Source organism: Micromys minutus (genome assembly GCF_963924665.1).
Source record: "Micromys minutus genome assembly, chromosome: 2".
Taxonomy (NCBI): domain Eukaryota; kingdom Metazoa; phylum Chordata; class Mammalia; order Rodentia; family Muridae; genus Micromys; species Micromys minutus.
In genome coordinates, this window is record NC_137971.1 from 53,762,726 (window position 1) to 53,779,773 (window position 17,048).

The following is a 17,048-nucleotide window of genomic DNA, read 5'->3' on the forward strand; positions in this document are numbered from 1 at the left end:
CCAGATTCTCAGAAGTGGGCCAGCCTGGATTCTGCTGAGCCTTGATGAATGTGTGTGTGTGTGTGTGTGTGTGTGTGTGTGTGTGTGCCTTCCTTTGATACATGTAACAGGAAGCACACACATATGAGCATAAACATGCTAACTCACATGCCTGCATGTACACACATGAACTCAAAAGCCTATCCATGACAGGACAGTGGGTGGGGCTTCTGCGTGTGTAGTCTCACAGATAGGACCCACAGCCCAGTACATAACACATTCACACTGCACAAGGCAAGCCATCCGGCAGTCCTCCCTCCTGCCTCAGGCCCCTGCTGGCCCCACTGCCCTCTCATCCATCTTGCCTGCCAGCTGCTCCCTGGTGCACCCATATCCTTCACACCTTCTCATCTCACAGCTCAATACCAGGAGGCAGTGTGGCAGCCATGGCCGCAGGGAGATGAATGAGCCAGGCAGACTGCAGAGGCCGGGAGAGTTCAGCTGTGGGAGGGCAGAGCTATGAGTAGGTTGTAATGCTGTGCCTGTCCAGAAGGGTACCTGGTTCAGGACTAAGGGACACCACTAGGACCTTCCACTGGTCCCCTCATGCTGGTGTGGGGTTGGTTGAGAAAGTGGTGGTAATGGTGGTGAAGGGATCTTGGCTTCTCTCTTGGGTTTCTTTCAGCCCCAACCCAGGCTATCTCCTCCTAGTGCCCTTGTGGCTGGGCAGTCGTCCTGGGCACACCCTGTCTGCATCCTGACTCCTCTGAGCCACCTGGGAATTCACTTCTGGGCCATGTGCCTAGCTATGCACAGATCGCCTCAAAAGAATGCTGCAGACCCAGAATTCTTGGGAACACACACACTCTAAGAACACAGGTAGGCACAAATCTGGACAAGTACAGCTGTATATGTTTACACGGTCAAGGTCACATGCCAGTAGGGGGCTGGGGATACCCCCACCCCCACCCCAAGCTCCTGATCTTTCTTCACCTATAGGATCTTTCTTTATCCCCAGGATGTGTGGCTACATACAGACACAGAGGTGCCCATCACTGGCTCCAGATCCTTCCAGATCCAGGCCCTTTTCCCAGTTCCCCTTTGGTATGCCCACATGTAAAGGTCCATGCATGATCCTGTGGCATCCCTGCCCTCCTCCATCCACCTTCCTAGTCAAAGCCCATGCTGGGCAAAGAACAAGAACTGTGAATTTTTTGGGGGGGTACAGTTTATTTTATATCATGAGATCAGTTGTCTGGGAAGGGACATGGTGTCCAGAGTGAGACAGGGGACCCTGGGCTTGGAGCTGTGTCTTGGGACCCATTGTTCAGATAGGGAAACTGAGGTCAAGCAGGTATGACTTGGGTTAAAGAGTCTGGGTGGAGCTGGGAGTCAATCCCGGCAGGGCAGGCACTGAGACCCGGATCTTCTCAGATTTCAGAAAAGCCACATGCTTCTCATAGTAGGCAGCTTCGTTAATGAACATGGGGTACACAATGGAGTCCCCCTCATACAGTACATCCTCTCCGCTGAACAGCTTGAAGATAGGATCACCAGGCCTCAGTGGTTCAAAGTCATGGTCCTGGGAGAAGAGCCAAGGCCAAGGTTGCTGGGACCATGACCTCCACCCCCATGCTCCCCCAGAAGAGTAACCCTACCCTTGCCAAGGAGCACTGCTTAGAGACAAGATTAGTCCTGAGAAATGTGTCACCAGGGTGATTTTGCTGTTTCAAGAACAAGGTTCATACTATGCAAATTAAAATGGCTATGATGTCATCAAGAAATACCCTCACCAGAATCACTCCTATATATATAGTCTCTTTCTGGACAAAATATAGAACATGTTTATATTTTTTAAAGTAAAATCTCTAAAATGACTAGTGTTATACAGCATTTGCCAAGCGTATGGGCAGGTCTGGATTAGGATGCTCTCCCTAAATCATAAATAAGTATCATAATATAAGATTAAAAATACTAAGCCTGATGTAGAAAAAGGCTACTGGACTGCACAAGACCCTGCACAGCGACCCCGTGTGGACAGTCAGATCACAGGCACGGGGCTGCTCACATATCCATGGAAAAAGAGTATTTGCACTTCTAAGCAGGTGACTTGGGTCTTGTCTCCTCCCCTCTGCTCTAGTTAAAGGAGGACAGTATCCACCAGCCTCCCTCGCTCCACTGTGACGATTTAAGCTTCTCCAAATACCAGACCCAGGGCGAGGCTCTAGGTGCAGGGATTCTAAAGTACTGGGGACTCAGTCCATTGTTCTGGGTACCCTTATTCCCCGCAACACCGACCTGCAGTTGAGGGTGCACGGTGCCAGCCAGGTTACCATCCGTGGTGCGTGGGAAGTCCACCTTACCCGAGATTCTGTAGCTATCCATCTCAAAGGCGGGGAAATCCTTGCCTGGGTAGAAGCTGGATGTGACCACTTGTCCCTCCAGTTTCCAGAAGCCAGCCCTTTCTTCAGACCTCAGTTTCCCTGAAAAGCTACAGGAGGGTCTCACCTTGGTTGAAGAGCTCGATGAAGTCCAGAGTGGACTCTACCAGAGTTCTCATCCGGGAGAACTGGTCGGCCCGCAGCACACCCTGAGGCTGGGGGCCCAGTTCCAGACCTGAGGACCAGGAAAGAAGATGTCCGGCAGATGCCCCAGACCTAGACATGTGTAGGAGGTCCTGCTCCCCTGGCTCCAAGCATCTTTTCTACCCTTTCTAGTTCCGCCCTCCTGGCTCCTCCCCCTCACTGCCGCCCCCTCCTCCTTTCCTCCCCACCGCTCAGCTCACAGATTCCTTTCTTGGACAGAGATTGCAGGCTGAAGGTCTCTGTCTCAGATGCCTCATACTGTAAGAAGTGGAAGGGCAGCCCCGGGTTGTGCAGCTGTGGGGTGAGAGGGACCAGTCAGGACCCAAGCCTTCTTGAGAGGGGAAACTGAGGCACTGACTGTGGGAAGAGCAGTGCGCAGGAATCACAGGGTCATCCACCCTGACCCATCTCTTTTCCTGGGTTGGCAGGTTACAGCAAGTCTGAAGTACCTCAGGTGGCAGGCCCCAGGGAACAGAGGTGACAGTGATCCCTTTGCCCCCTCCCTGCCCTCCTTCCTGCCCTCTAGGGACCACCTGTAGGTAGTTGCACAAGTGGAAGTTGAAGGAGTCGTGGGAGACTTTACTGATGAGGCAGACCCCAATGTTGGCTGTGGTGTTGTGCAGGTCTAGTATTAAGTCAAAAGCCTGGCCTGTGCCTTTGGGACCCAATAGCTGGTTCAACTCTCGGGCTCTTTTCAGTTCATATGCATCATCAGGGGTAGCGGTGGAGCTGTGGGGAAAGGAACGGTCATCAGTCACCGTCTTCTCAGTCTTCCTTTCTTTGGCTAATGTCTCACTTTTTTGGGAGGGGGCAGATTAGCTGGATGCCACCTCCTACAAGAAGCCTTCTCTGACTGCTCTTGGCCAGGCTAGATGCTTCATGTAGTCCCACCTCCACCCCAGTCTTTTGATGTGTCTCCAGTAACTTGAGGCTCACATGTTGGTCCTGTTCCTTATGTGGGTCTCACTCCAGCTGGTAAAAGAGTCTGGCCTAAGGTTCAGTGATGGACTCAAACTATAGTCCAGGCAGACTTCCTAGAAGAGGTGACATTGAACTGAATATCTCTAAATCATTTGGTCTTTGAGAAAAGGTAGAGGTGCCTTGATAGCCACAGAGGCAGGTCTATAGGAATGTTAATACCTGGCTGTGGATCAGCCAACCTGGCCGAGGGTGCTCACCCAAGGAAAGCGAGGGTGCAGGTGCGGTTGAGATCGCAGTCCATGTAACGGCGACAGGCAGCAGTGGCTGCTGGGTTGGCCAGAACTGGCATGGCTGAGAAGCTGGGTCTCTGCAGCTCCCCTGGGGTCTGTAGCCAGTACTGGACCAGGTGGACGCCACACATCTCATTCCCATGGGTGCCCCCAGTCACAGCCACACGGAGCAGGGGCTTCCGGGATCCAGGCAGGGAGGACATCCCAGTGTGGGGAAGGAGTCACAAGAGATGTGGAGCCTGGTATCCAGAAGCCCTGAAGAGTCTGAGGCAGGGGGCTGCTTGGGAAGATGGAGATGTCAACTACGATGCCAAGTTCACGACACCAGCAGCCAACTTTTTGTCCCCCTTGCAACCTCAAGTCCTCTTCGGGAACATTTGAGGGTGGGTGTCCGAGGACCTAAGCTGAGACGAGGGACTCAGACAGTCGGAAGGTAGACTGTTCCCACCCACACCACCATCACCACAGAACTATTTTACAGATGGTAAAGCCAATGCCAAGCTTTCCAGGGAGAGAAGACTGAAGCATCAGTGAATTGTAAGATTTGAACCCTTGGGCTGGAAAGATGGCTCAGTGGTTAAGAGCACTGGCTGCTCATCCAGAGGTCCTGAGTTCAATTCCCAGCAACCCTAAGCTGAGCAGCAAGTGTCTGGGTTCCAGGTCACCTCTGCACCCTCCTCGGAACTGGCCGGAAGTCTCGGGGCATCTTACCTGCTGGGCTTCCCTAGGCCACAGGCCTAATGCGTCCACCTCTCAGGCGACTGTATTTATAGGCCTGCAGGCCTCAGGCAGGAAGTGTTTGTGCCAAGTTACCGGAGAACTGGAGACGGGCGGGCGGCTGGGCTGAGAGCCAGGAGCCACGGAGCCAAAGTTCACAGGGCCCCACCCCTACTCCTAAGCTCCGCTCCCACTCCCCCTCGGGCTAATGGGTCCAAGTCTCTGGGGCTGATTACTGTCCTTGCCCACTCTGCTGTCTTCTTGGAATGGGGACAGTTCTACTTGAAAGGGTCTCTGGGGACTCTGTTGGAAGTTACACTTGCCCAGAAATGCCTGACCTGGAACAGCGTCTCCCAGTCCTCAGAATTAGGGGTGGTCCAGTGCCTGGTTTCATATGGGTAGACAAGGCCTGCCTGGTGTCCCGCTCGGATCCATGCTGATAGGCGCTTTTCCTGAGGCCACTTAAGGCAGACAGCAGTGGACAGTGACTTGATTTTGGCCACAGCAGCCCTGTACTTTGGGGACCACCAGAAAAGGAGTCCCCTTCCCTGCCACCTTCTTTCTGCACCGCCCTTTGTCTTTGCAGCTCATGACTCACCTCCAACCTCTTTAAAGCTGTGACCCATGGGGTTCAAATCTTTTTTTTTTTTTTTTTTTAAGATTTATTTACTATATGTAAGTACACTGTAGATGTCTTCAGACATACCAGAAGAGGGCGTCAGATCTCATTTCAGATGGTTGCTGGGAATTGAACTCAGGACCTCTGGAAGAGCAGCCAGTGCTCTTAACTACTGAGCCATCTCTCCAGCCCAAGGGTTCAAATCTTATAATTCACTGAAGCTTCAAACAAAATTGCAAAATGCTTTGTCTGGTCTTTGTGATGGCCTTTAAGGACACTGTAACTGAAATGGCTTTGTTTGCTCTGCTTTGGTAAACAACTCTCAAGCCCAGTTTACAGATGTGGAAACTGAGGCTCAGCAGAATAGCTAAGGGTATACCGAACACAGGGACAATTGGACCTGGAAGACAGGGTGTGATCCTTTCTTCTCCCTGATGCCTCTGTGGGGTCCTGGGGAAGTCCTGCTCCCTGACCCACAGTTGTCTCTACTGAGCTTAGCTGTCCACAGGCAGGAGCCAAGCACTGTTCAGAGGTCACTGAAGAAAGAGGTAGTGAACCATGCAGCTCACTAAACCATCCGATTAACTATGTCCACTGACTGTGAGTGTGTGAGCGCTGAGGTCAGGCTTTGTGTCCCAGGATGTACTGACTAGATTGTTCCTGATGTGTATATAAAAAAGAAAAGATATGTCCTGGGTTTCGGCACCAATGTTAGGAAAAGGATAAAGAGAGAGAGTGTGTGTGGGTGGGGGGTATGCTCCATGGAGGTGCAGAAAGGCATGGAGGGAAGGGGATGCCTCTTGGGAACCCATACTGGGAATCCCTGACCCCCGGTGGGACCAGCCACAGTATAGTAAAGAACAGAGTTTATTCAGGGCATGGGGAGGGGAGTTAATAGGGTAGTAGGGGCAGAGAGAAAAGAGAGGAGTAGAGAAGTAGAGGCCGGCCATGAGCATGTGGAGAGAGAGGGGGAAGGGAATGGGAAGAGGAGGGACAAGGGGGGAGAGCAAGGGAACAAGAGCAAGATAGTAAGGGGGCAAGAGAGAGAGGAGGGGGCAAGCAGCCCCTTTTATAGGGCCAGGTAACTGTGGAGTGGAGCATACCTGGCTATTGCCAGGTAACTGGGGTGAGGTTTATAGAATTCCAACAATTCCTGCTGTAGGTCCAAGCTTACCAGACATAGTTTGGGCATTCTGGGTGTCTGGGGCTCTCTGGGTAACCTTGTCAAAACCACTTAGATCACACTCCAGCCCGAGTCTGTTCTCTTACCCTCCCCCACCCCATGAGCCCTGTGACTCACCTTTGTTCTCAGGAGGCCTGGCAGATATCCTTTGGCAGAGAGCTGGAAGAGGCCCTGGGAACATTTTCTGTAGTCTGGGGCCTCAGCTGAGAGAAGGCAAAGACCTTCATAAGGTCTATGCAGAAGGTCACTGAACCTTTTGTCAACAGTTCTTGGGGCTGTTCAGCAAGCCCTTCCCATGCAGATGGCAGGGTCGGTAGGAGGAAGCAAGTGTCCTGTCTCCTTCCTGGGCCCTGCTCTGCTCCAGGGTACAGCCCTGGTGTTCAGTCTAAAGGTTCCCCAGCTGCAGGGGTCCTGCTGACTCCTGCAGGCCTTGCAAATAGTAACTGCTTAGCAACTTGGCTGTTTATAGGGGGTGGGAGGGTTCAGGGCCCTTCCTGCCAGAAGGGTTGGCTATGGGGAGACCACAGTGGGGAATGATTTATTTCCTCAGCTGAATCTAGCTTCTCTTGTTTCTGTGGGTTTGTAGAATAGCCGAGAGCCAACATAGAAGCACAGAGTTCTAGTTCTCTCTCTCTCTCTCTCTCTCTCTCTCTCTCTCTCTCTCTCTCTCTCTCTCTGTGTGTGTGTGTGTGTGTGTGTCCGTCTGTCTGTCTGTCTGCCTGCCTGTCTGCCTGCAGATACAGTTGTGAAGAGAAGCTAGGGCTGGCCTGATGAGTTATACCCCTGAGCCCCAGGAAGAAGAATGCTCCTGACAAGCTGTGAGACCCAGAGAGAGGCAGCATGTTTCCTGGGCCTTAGGAAATGAGCATGAGGCAGCCCTAGAAATGCATCAGAACTAAGCTACCACCACCCAACCCATAAGTTGTAAATCTTGATCCAAGAGGGTCTGTGGCTTGAGATCCATGCCTGAGAGTCGTGGTCCCAGTGGCTTTGAAGCCCTCGGCCTGATCTTCCTCTCTCCTGATTAGGCTATGACTCCCTTTGTCTGCTCAGCTCCCCTGGCCTGCCTGTCATATCTCGGTAAAAGTCTGACAGCCTTGTTCTCTGTGCTTGGTCTGCTGAACCCTGAGGAAGTGACACTGGCCACTGTCTTACCTGTGGGAGGAGGGAGAGAGAGGAGGCAGCTGAGGGGTAACTTTGTTCTTTGCCCCTCAGTCCTCCCACACCTGCTTTATTAATTTGATTTCAGGTACCAGGCAGGGACAGTTCTGCCTGACTACTGGGGACATGGCAGGCAGACAGGGCTGGCTTCTGTCCTCTTGTATCTGCTTTCTAGAGAACAGATGTTTGGACAGGATTATATTTCTGTGGCCACACTGGGACCGAGGAGCATGGGACGTCTCTTTGCAGTCCTCTGGAGGGCACTGAGAAAATTCTGTGGTCCACAGCCCTAGCCCCAGGGAACAGCTCTGTCCTTTGCCTCTGCACCAAGTCAGGTAAGACTTTCGGAACTTGGTGCTGCCTCTCAAGAGCTGAAGCTGTAATAGCTCAAGGAATAGCATCCCATTTTCTGGGGCTGTGATAAAGGCTTCATGACCTTTATGAAAGGTTAACAGGTCTACACAAATCCATCACTAAAGAAAGTCAGGACAGGAACTCAAGACAGGAACGTGATAGCAGGAACTTGAAGCAGAGGCAATGAAGGAAAACTGCTGACTGGCTTGCTCCCCATAGCTTGCTCATCCCACTTCCTCACACATTCCTGGACCAACTGCCCAGGGATGGCACCCTGAGCTGGGCCCTCCCCATGAGACTCATTCATCAAGAAAATGACCTGCAGGCCAATCTGATGGGGATGTTTTCTCTGTTGAGGTTTCCTCTTTCCAAATAACTCTAGTTTATGTCAGATTGTCAAAAAAACTAACCAATACAGCCCACAAAGGGCAGGAGACCCTTTGCCGTGGTCTTACACAGATATACACCTCCACCTGAATCCTTCCTACAGTCTGACGTGGCCTCCCTCTCCAGACCTGAGGTCCTGCTGCATGCTCTGCCTTCCCACCACCTTCTCTGGTGTTAGCCCCTTCAGCTTCCACTCCAGAGCTGTCCTAAGCTTTTTCTTGCTAATTGGATGTTCTGGGTTTGGATGGGGGAGACTGATACACCTGTATTGTCTATTTTCTTTTGGCCTCCCTGGTGCCTAACGACCACTGTGGGTCCAGCACCTACAGCTGGTCCCACATGACCCCACTGGAGCCCCAGAGTGGCTCCCAAACCTGTCACTCACCTGCCCCATGCACTAGCCCACCAGTCTCATCATCCAACCACCTCATTCATCCAGCCCTCATCCACACACTCCTCTGACCTCAGCAGGCGCCTCCTGTCTTCATTTGTTCTCTCCGTCATCTACCCATAAGCCTCTGTTGTGCTCCCCGTGTACCAGTCTGGAGATGCCATCACTCAGAACTTTAAAACCACACTTCTTTTCATTTCCTCACCCCCAGGCCACTCGCTCAGATTTGCTGTGCTTCTAAGGATGAGTGGTAAAGCCAAGGCTGAGAACTGGAAGTGGCTCCAGGGTGGAGACAGGGAAGAACAAGGGACCAATCCCAGGGTCCAGGCATCCTGTCTACTCAACCTCCAACCCCATGATCCTTAACAAAGCTGTCCCTCAGCTCTGCCCTACCATCCTCTATGAGCTTAACACAACCCTGGCTTGACTCAAGGCCTCAGTTTCCCTGTGTTTAAATGAAGTCTTCAGTTTCTTTCTTTGTTGAGATAGGGTCTTTACATATCCCTGGAATCACTTCATAGATCAGGCTAGCCTTATAAAAATCACAAAGATCCACCTGTTTCTACCTCTGCTGGGATTCAAGGTATCCACAATACCCAGTCCAAAGCCTCTATTTTTAAAGATTTTGTTATTTTATTTTCCATGTATGAGTGTTTTGCCTTCATGTATGTCCATATGTGTGCTTGGTTCCTGCTGATGCCACAAGAGCGTGTTATATGCCTTGGAACTGGAATTCCAGATGATTGTAAACTGCCACGTGGGTACTGGGATGGAATCTAGTCCTTTAGGAGAGCAGCCAGTGCTTTTAACCATGGTCTATCTCTTTTATTACCAAGTCTCAAATTTTATATTCTACCTCTCATTACATCTTTCTAGGAGATGTGGCCAATACATATACACACATCCCTGCCTGGGCCCAGAGCAGACATAACTAATCAACCATGCTTTCCTTCTTATTCATGCTGTTTCCTGGCCTGCTATCCTATGACTAACCTGTATTCTGCCACATCTGCTGTGTCTTGGGGCATGGGACCATCTGGTGCCATGATCCATGAGTAAATCTTTTCCCCCTGAATTTGCCCATGTCAGATCATTTAACAGAAGCTACAGAACGTAACTAATAAACACACTTTAGATTCCACCAATTAATCAAATCCAGGTTCATGATCATGTCACTTCAGGTGGGACAAAGCCACCCCCAGGTGTGGATGGAACTGTGAGAAACTACTCTGTCTTTCAGGATCCTGTTATGATCTGACAAAGACAGTCCCCCCAGTCACCAGATCTGCCCAGACTTGGTGAGGAAGCTTCTCTGTCTAAGCAGAAGATCAGGAGGCTGCTGAGGGCACTGTGCTACAGGAAGGGGCTGGACCAGCCACCTGGAGTTTCTGCCAGTGTGTTCAGAAAAAGTTTCAGAAGTGGGGTGTTCACAGGCTGGACCAGACACCTGCCTTTCAGAAACCACTGGGGGCTTGGAAGCCGCTGAAAACTCAGGTAGGTTGGGCAGGACAGCAGGAGAGAGGAGTCAGGGTGGCATTCACAGGATGGTACAGCTCTGGGAGCCCATGGCCCAGCTTATCAGTTGCTGGTTCCAGGTACCATAAGGTGGGTAACGGAGGTCATTAAGCTTTTCTATTCCAGGGCTGCGCAACAGACAGGCACGCTGGTGGGAGAAGGTGTCAAAGGAGAACTTGCCATGGTATCTGCCCATTCCGCTGTTGCCTGCAAGGACACAGAGAGTAAGTGTGTGAGGATAGCACCTGAGCAGCTATGCTTGCCAGCCTGAAAAGCAGTCACCTGCCAGGACCAGGAACAACCTTGCAAGTTCTGAGAAGGTCAGGGCAATCAAACAACGATTTATAAACAGGTAAACGATTTATACATAGAGGCCATAAGAGGCTCAGAGCCTACATCCATGTGGAGTAGCAAAGAACTTTCTGGGATGGGGGCTGGACTATGGAGAGGAGGCAGTAACTCACCAACTCCCCCCAGGGGCAGAGCTGGTAGGGTCAGGTAGAGAAAGCCATCGTTGCCTCCAAAGCCACCGCTGCTGGTGCGTTCCAGCATCTGGTTCACCACCTGAAAGAGTCGGGAGTGAGCAGGGGTGGGTGGGTGAGTCCTGACAGTCCCCTGGGGGGAAGAATCCCTCCTTCTGTGTAGCCTCACCCAGCTCCTCCTTCCACAGAGCAGTCCCTTATTTTAAGTACTCACTAAGGGGCAAACTCATGCTATTATCGTGAGGAGGTCTGACCTTGGTGTGAGAGTGGATCCCCACTGCAGCCAGGCAGGCTCTGCCTGACCTCAGTGTGAGAGTGGATCCCCACTGCAGCCAGGCAGGCTCTGCCTGACCTTGGTGTGAGAGTAGATCCCCACTGCAGCCAGGCAGGCTCTGCCTGACCTCGGTGTGAGAGTGGATCCCCACTGCAGCCAGGCAGGCTCTGCCTGTGAGGTCCTGAATGCTGTTGTCCTTCGTTTTCATACAAGCTTGGCATATGAGGAATTTTACACAGCTCAGAAGGGGTCAGGGGCCTCCCTAGCACACCTCTTACTGCCAGCAGAGGCTCCCCGAGCCAGAACAGACAGCGGGCTAGTTGTGCACCTGGCATGTGTGTCCCTGCTTGTGCCCTGTCTTTGGGTGTCTTTGTGCAGTATTCAGTGGAACCAGGCTGGCTGCTAACACTTGCAGGATTAGTATAAAGCCCCGATCAGGAGGTGTGGCCAGTCTGTCCCCTTTTCACCACATCTGTGGCCCCAGCCTTGAGAGGCCCTACCTGGCTGTTGTTGGAGAAGGCATACAATGCCAGTGGCTTCTCCCGCTGGTTAATGAAGGTGATGGCCTCCTCCAGGCTTCTCACAGTCACCAAGGGCAGGATGGGCCCAAAGATCTCCTCCTGCATCACAGGCTCTGTCACCTGCACGTCTACCAGTACTGTGGGGGCTGCAGACAAGGGAGAAGACAGCTTTGCTTGTATTCATGCCTAGGAGGGGAACAAAGCTCCAGAATGGGCAGATTCTGGATCTGAACTCTCAGTACTCCAGGGTCTGAGTGTCCAGTAACCTGACCACCTAGGACAATGAAAAGCAAATAGAAATTTAAGCCCCCACAACCGGGGTCCCAGCTCACTGAGACTAAAACTGTGGGGTCTAAGGTGGTAATTGAGGAGCCAAAGGCTTAGGCACAGTAACAGCAGAAGAACAGGTAAACTCAAGGATACAAGGACTCTTGCTGAGGCTCACATTCAGGGGCCAGCACAGCTCCCTCCAGTATGGAAATGCCTCATCCCAGGTGGCCTGTGTGTCAGGGGCAGGAGACTCACCAATGTAGCGCTCCCCCTCATCGCTCTGGCCCCCGATGGCCACTCGGCCACAGCCCAGCAATCCCTGGAGCCGCTTGAAATGCTTCTGGTTGATGATTCTGCCCAGGTTGGGGGAGGTCTGCGGGTTGTCTCCATAGAAACGTGTGATGGCATTCTGCAGGGCAGGCACCAGACGCTCCTGCATCTCCTGGCTACACAGGACATAATCGGGGGCCACACAGGTCTGGCCGGCGTTGAAGTAGCGAAACCAGGCCACACGGTTGGCCACTGTCTGGGGGTCACAGTTGTCATCCACATAGCAGGGGTTCTTACCCCCCAGCTCCAGGGTGATGGGCGTCAGGTGTTTGGCAGCAGCGGCCATGACGATCTTGCCTACCCGAGGGCTCCCTGAGAACATGGTCGAGAGGCACCTGGTCAACTGGTCTAGGCATTAACTTTGGCCTCCTCTCTCCACAGAGACCTTTCTCAACCCAAGTTCTGGGCTGTTCCACCTACATCCTAGAGTCAGTCCCTCCATCCTGACCACCCAGGAGTCAATCTCCAAGATTCTCAGAGGGCCCGGAGAGACATCCTCAGGGACACCCCACCTCTCGACTATCCCCTCCCCTGGCTTATGGCCTTACTACACAAAGCTTTCCCACTGTGTTATCTGCTGTGCCCCTTCCCCAGGATCCTGGACAGGGCGACCCTTACCTGTGAAGAAGATGTAGTCAAATCTGTGTTCCAGCAGCTGCCCGGTCTCCTCGGGCCCACCCAGCACCACAGCAAAGCAGCTCTACAAAAAAGGGGGAGACAGCTCAGGGGACAGACCAGGGGCAGGAGGGCAGCTCAGGGGGCAGATCCAGGGCAAGAGTGCCTCCCCACTGGCCAGGACAGGGGTGTGGAGTGTGGGGATGCCAGCTGCTGGATGGGCAGAGCCGTGCTCACCTGGTCCAGATACTGGGGTAGCAGCTCTGCCAGCACCTTCTCTGTGTTCTTGCTAATTTCTGATGGCTTCAGCACCACACAGTTTCCTGCCAGGAGCCAATGGGGAAGTAGAGAGGGGAGGCTGGTGCCTGTGCTCTCCGTGAAAATCTGGAAGCCTTCTTTCTGAAGGATCATCCAACTAGGAGGGCTCAGAACCCCACTCACCTGCAGCAATGGCCCCCACTAAAGGCATGATCACCAAGTTCAAAGGGTAATTCCAGGGGGCAATGATAAGCACCAGGCCAAAGGGCTCTTTCCGGATGAAGGCTGAGCTCAGCTTCGTGAGCTAGGATGCAGAACCATCGTCACATGCTAGATGGGTAAGGGCCCAGCCCACCCCCACGCACACGCCCTGGGTAATGGAGTCCCCAGATGAGAAGACTGGCTTGCTTTGGTCTCAAGGGCAGGAATGAGCCACTGCCACCTTCACCTGCCATCCCTCAGCCAATGGGGCTCACCAAGTTGGTGGACACAGATTCGTCTTTCATCCAGGTCTGCAGGTTCTTGAGGGCCAGGTCCACCTCATTCTGACACAGGATGATCTCACTCATGTCTGACTCGAAGGCTGACTGTGGGGTGGGGAGGTCAGATTCAAGGCTGGGCCAGGGTCTACCATTTGCACAGGGCTTGACAGTTTTCTTGAGCTTATAAACTCAGCGTATGGTAGTCCTGGTGGTCCCATGGAGAGCAATTCTGGACTGCAACTGCCTCTACTGAGACTTTGGGCAAGGAACTTAACACTGGCTGCCTCAGTTTCTCAGCTTGTGACCTGAGAACAGCTGTTACTCTGGCCTGTCAGAGGCACTCTGTGTGCTTAGTTAAAGTTGCAGTCTGTGCACAGAGCAAAGGTTAAAAAACTGGAAGATTTGGTCCTTCAGGGCACAAGATGTCACTAAGATGTGGCCCAGCTTGGCAAGGTCATCACTGCCCCATCCAGATGCCCCACCCATCCCCCCATGCAGTACCTTGCCCAAATCCTTAGCCAGTGCATCTTGCAGCAGCTGCTTGTTGTCTTGCAAGAAGCGACCCAGGCCCTGCAGCTGTGCTGTCCGGAATTCAGCAGGCCGAGTCCGCCCTGCATTGAAGGCCTCCCGCAGTCCCTGCAATGTGGCCTCAGAGGGGCCTGTCCTGCAAGATGGAGCAGTGTTCATTGGTAGTCTGTGCTCCTGTCAACCTTTGTGGAGAGCTTCATTAGATCCAGGGCCCAAAGCAGTCCCCCAGTACACATCAGACACACCCTCCTTTCCCATCCTCCCCAACCCTGAGTTTCATATCCCTCCCAGACCATATGGCCAGTTGCTACATAGTGGAATTGTATGCGCATGAGGTTCCTGTATATTTCTGATTCTGGTTTTATCTTTATGACTTTTTGTTTGTAGTTGTTTGAAATAAGCAATTTCATACCTTTCTGTTTTCTTTTAAATTTTATTTATTATTGGGAGTGAAGAGAAGGGCTCACACCACCTGCAGTGTGAAGGTCAGAGGTCAGATTTATGGTTGGTTCTCTCCTTCCATTTTCCAGTGGCTTCCAGGTCACCAAAGCTCACAGGACTATGTACCTGAGCCAACACGCCAGTCTCTGTCTCTGTCTGTCTGTCTGTCTGTCTGTCTGTCTGTCTCTCTCTCTCTCTCTCTCTCTCTCTCTCTCTCTGTGTGTGTGTGTGTGTGTGTGTGTGTGTCCCTGCCAGCATAAGTGGAGATGAGTACAGTCCTGTTGCACAGAACATGGTTTTGTGTGTGTGTGTGTGTGTGTGTGTGTGTGTGTGTGTGTGTATGTGTGTGTGTGTGTGTCCCTGCCAGCATAAGTGGAGATGAGTACAGTCCTGTTGCACAGAACATGGTTGTGTGTGTGTCTGTGTGTGTGTGAGTGTGTGTGTGTATGTGTGTGTGTGTCCCTGCCAGCATAAGTGGAGATGGGTACAGTCCTGTTGCATAGAACACGGTAGGAGGAGCAGATCTTCCTGGAAGAGACTGAGACCAACGGAGCCACCTGGAAAGGACTCTCTCCACCCACTAAGTTTCCTGCAGGCTGTGTGCTCCAGTTCCCCAGCTCCTCCATCCCACCCCCAACAGCATTTCTCTGTGTAGCCTTGTTTGTCCTGGAGCTTGCTCTGTAGACCAGGCTAGCCTTGAACTCACAGAGATCTGCCTGCTTCTGCCTCCTGAATGGGCTTCCCAGATTTGGGGAACTGTCACTCATGCTGGGTTGGGCCTTGGTGAGGCAGATGTCTTGGAGTCATTTTGCTCCTGTAAGTGACCCCTCACCCACGTTCCTGTAAATAACCTGTAAAGTCATTGGCTCCTCAAGTTGGATATTAGTGGTTTCCATACTTTGGGTTGTCATGGTATTCCTCTCTAGGGTGAGTAGATATATGGGTTCTGTCACCCCAGGAAAAGTTTTGCCTCACAACAGTAGCCCAGGCTTGCCTCCAACCATGAAAGTGATATTTATATGTGCATGTGCTTGTGCGTTTGTATTTATGTGTGCCCATTTTCAAGTGTCTACATACCTGTAAGGAGTGTCTGTCAGTGGGTGCATCTTTACACTTGTATGTCTGTACACATATGTGTTTTATGCAATGAGTTGGTTGGGAATGGGTGTTGCCTGTTTGTGTGAACAGGAGAAGCACATGTTGGTGTTAGCATTATCTTTAGGCGCTACCCAACAGTTACCTAGCAACAGCCAGTACGAGGTAGGAGTTTGGCTCCCATATTAAAAAGAGCATTCAGTTCTCTTCCCCAACTCCCTCTCATTTCTATGTTTCCAGCTGACATCTTCTTTTCTTTCTCCTCTCACTTCTGTCTTTCTCTGACCCCTTTCCTTTAGACCCATCCTATAACTAATACCTGCATGGGCCCCACTAAGGTGCCCCCACACCCCAGTGCATCATTTCACTACATTACAAAATATATCCGGGCTCACAGCCCTGAGAGGGAACAGGAGCAGTACCTGCTGAATACCCTTGAGGTCCTGCCCCATTAGCACCTATATCCTCCCTGGACATCAGCAGGTCACCATCCTAGTTAAAGACACCCACACCCATCTCTGAAGACAGTGCCTCTCTGTGGACAAAGCCACTCTCAGGCATTACCACCACAACTCACCCCATCATACACCTCTTCAACCTGGCAGTGAACAGAATTTTAAAACAGAGCCCCTGTTGATAGAATTCTCAGGACAGCGCCCATGAGGACAGAACTCTTAGGACAGAGCCTGTTCTTAAGAACAAGAGGCTAAATTGAGCAGCTACTGCAGGCTCTCAAGGGCTGTTTCAGCTGAAGAATGTGGGGAGACAGGAGAGTGCAGACTTGCCCTCCTCCCCTTGACAGACAGAGTGAGTGATTTCCTAGCTGAGGACTCCACATTCAGGTCTCCCTCCCCTGGGGCCTACAGGACTGTCCCTAAGCAGATTCACCTCCTGTCAGGGCTGAATGGGGACCCAGGCCTTCCTTCCTTACAGCCAGAGCTAGAGGAGTCCCCACCTAGACCCCTAGCCAGAAAGACCAGAGGCTATTCCCTGAAGGAACTCCCTGGAGGACCTGGGCCTGGCTGGGGCTACAGGAACAATTGGTGTAGACTCTGTACCTGGTCACATTGCCCATGGTTCTAGCAGTGTCCTGCCTTCCTGGGGCTGAACATGGGATGTGGTAAGGTCCCTGGGGCTCCTTAATGTGGGGCAGCCGACTCCACTCGTTCAATTATAATCTGTAGGATTACTTTTGTGCACACTGGCTGACACTGACTGACATGTCAGTTACATGGCACGAGTCTGTAATTATACAGGATCAGCACCATAGGCATCTCTGGAGACAGCCAGAGAGCCGTCATCCGGGCTCTAACTGCAGTGAAGACACAGGGACAGTGTGCACTGTGAATAGGGGAGGGGCAGCGGGGCAAAGGCCTTGGGGTGCAGAGTCTGAGAAATGGGGTGTATCAAGGACAGTTGTCTTGATGGGACCTGATTCATGGGGAGCTGGGGTGGATTCTGTGGACACCACATAAAATACGGAACAAGGCTGGAGGAAGACAGAGGGGTGGCATGCCTCACCTTATTTAAGCCTCATAGTACATATTATTACTCTGTACTAAGGATGAGAAAGTGAAGCTCAGAGACTCTATGTGATTTGTTCCAGTTAGCTTTGACTGTTAACCTGACACAGCCGAAGGTCACTTGAGA

At 52.1% G+C, this 17,048-nt stretch overlaps 2 protein-coding genes across 2 annotated transcripts; both read right to left on the reverse strand.

Annotated features, from left to right (window-relative positions):
- Positions 1-1,319: 1,319 nt before the first annotated feature.
- ACY3 (aminoacylase 3) lies at positions 1,320-3,990 on the reverse strand. The gene is made up of 6 exons (XM_080911122.1): positions 3,743-3,990; positions 3,098-3,293; positions 2,765-2,858; positions 2,488-2,595; positions 2,278-2,387; positions 1,320-1,561 (listed from the first exon to the last, which is right to left on the reverse strand). The coding sequence occupies exons 1-6, from the start codon at positions 3,976-3,978 to the stop codon at positions 1,346-1,348; spliced, it is 960 nt and encodes a 319-aa protein (XP_080767248.1). The 5' UTR covers positions 3,979-3,990; the 3' UTR covers positions 1,320-1,345.
- A 6,010-nt stretch (positions 3,991-10,000) lies between these two features.
- LOC308416570 (aldehyde dehydrogenase family 3 member B2) lies at positions 10,001-13,943 on the reverse strand. Its single transcript, XM_080911610.1, has 9 exons — positions 13,836-13,943; positions 13,329-13,439; positions 13,036-13,156; positions 12,832-12,917; positions 12,598-12,679; positions 11,905-12,291; positions 11,359-11,525; positions 10,567-10,666; positions 10,001-10,309 (listed from the first exon to the last, which is right to left on the reverse strand). The coding sequence occupies exons 2-9, from the start codon at positions 13,419-13,421 to the stop codon at positions 10,125-10,127; spliced, it is 1,221 nt and encodes a 406-aa protein (XP_080767736.1). The 5' UTR covers positions 13,422-13,439; positions 13,836-13,943; the 3' UTR covers positions 10,001-10,124.
- Between the last annotated feature and the right edge of the window lie 3,105 nt (positions 13,944-17,048).

What these genes read in the sequence shown, in the direction of transcription:
- ACY3 (XM_080911122.1), bottom strand. Translation starts at nt 3,978, where the DNA reads ATGTCCTCCCTGCCTGGATCCCGGAAGCCCCTGCTCCGTGTGGCTGTG. An exon ending in TGCACCCTCGCTTTCCTTGG is followed by an intron (nt 3,294 to 3,742) that starts GTGAGCACCCTC and finishes CTTTCCCCACAG; the next exon opens with CTCCACCGCTACCCCTGATG. An exon ending in CATCGAGCTCTTCAACCAAG is followed by an intron (nt 2,388 to 2,487) that starts GTGAGACCCTCC and finishes GCTTCTACCCAG; the next exon opens with GCAAGGATTTCCCCGCCTTT.
- LOC308416570 (XM_080911610.1), bottom strand. Translation starts at nt 13,421, where the DNA reads ATGAGTGAGATCATCCTGTGTCAGAATGAGGTGGACCTGGCCCTCAAG. An exon ending in AATCTGTGTCCACCAACTTG is followed by an intron (nt 13,157 to 13,328) that starts GTGAGCCCCATT and finishes TCTGCATCCTAG; the next exon opens with CTCACGAAGCTGAGCTCAGC. An exon ending in TGACTACATCTTCTTCACAG is followed by an intron (nt 12,292 to 12,597) that starts GTAAGGGTCGCC and finishes CCATGTTCTCAG; the next exon opens with GGAGCCCTCGGGTAGGCAAG.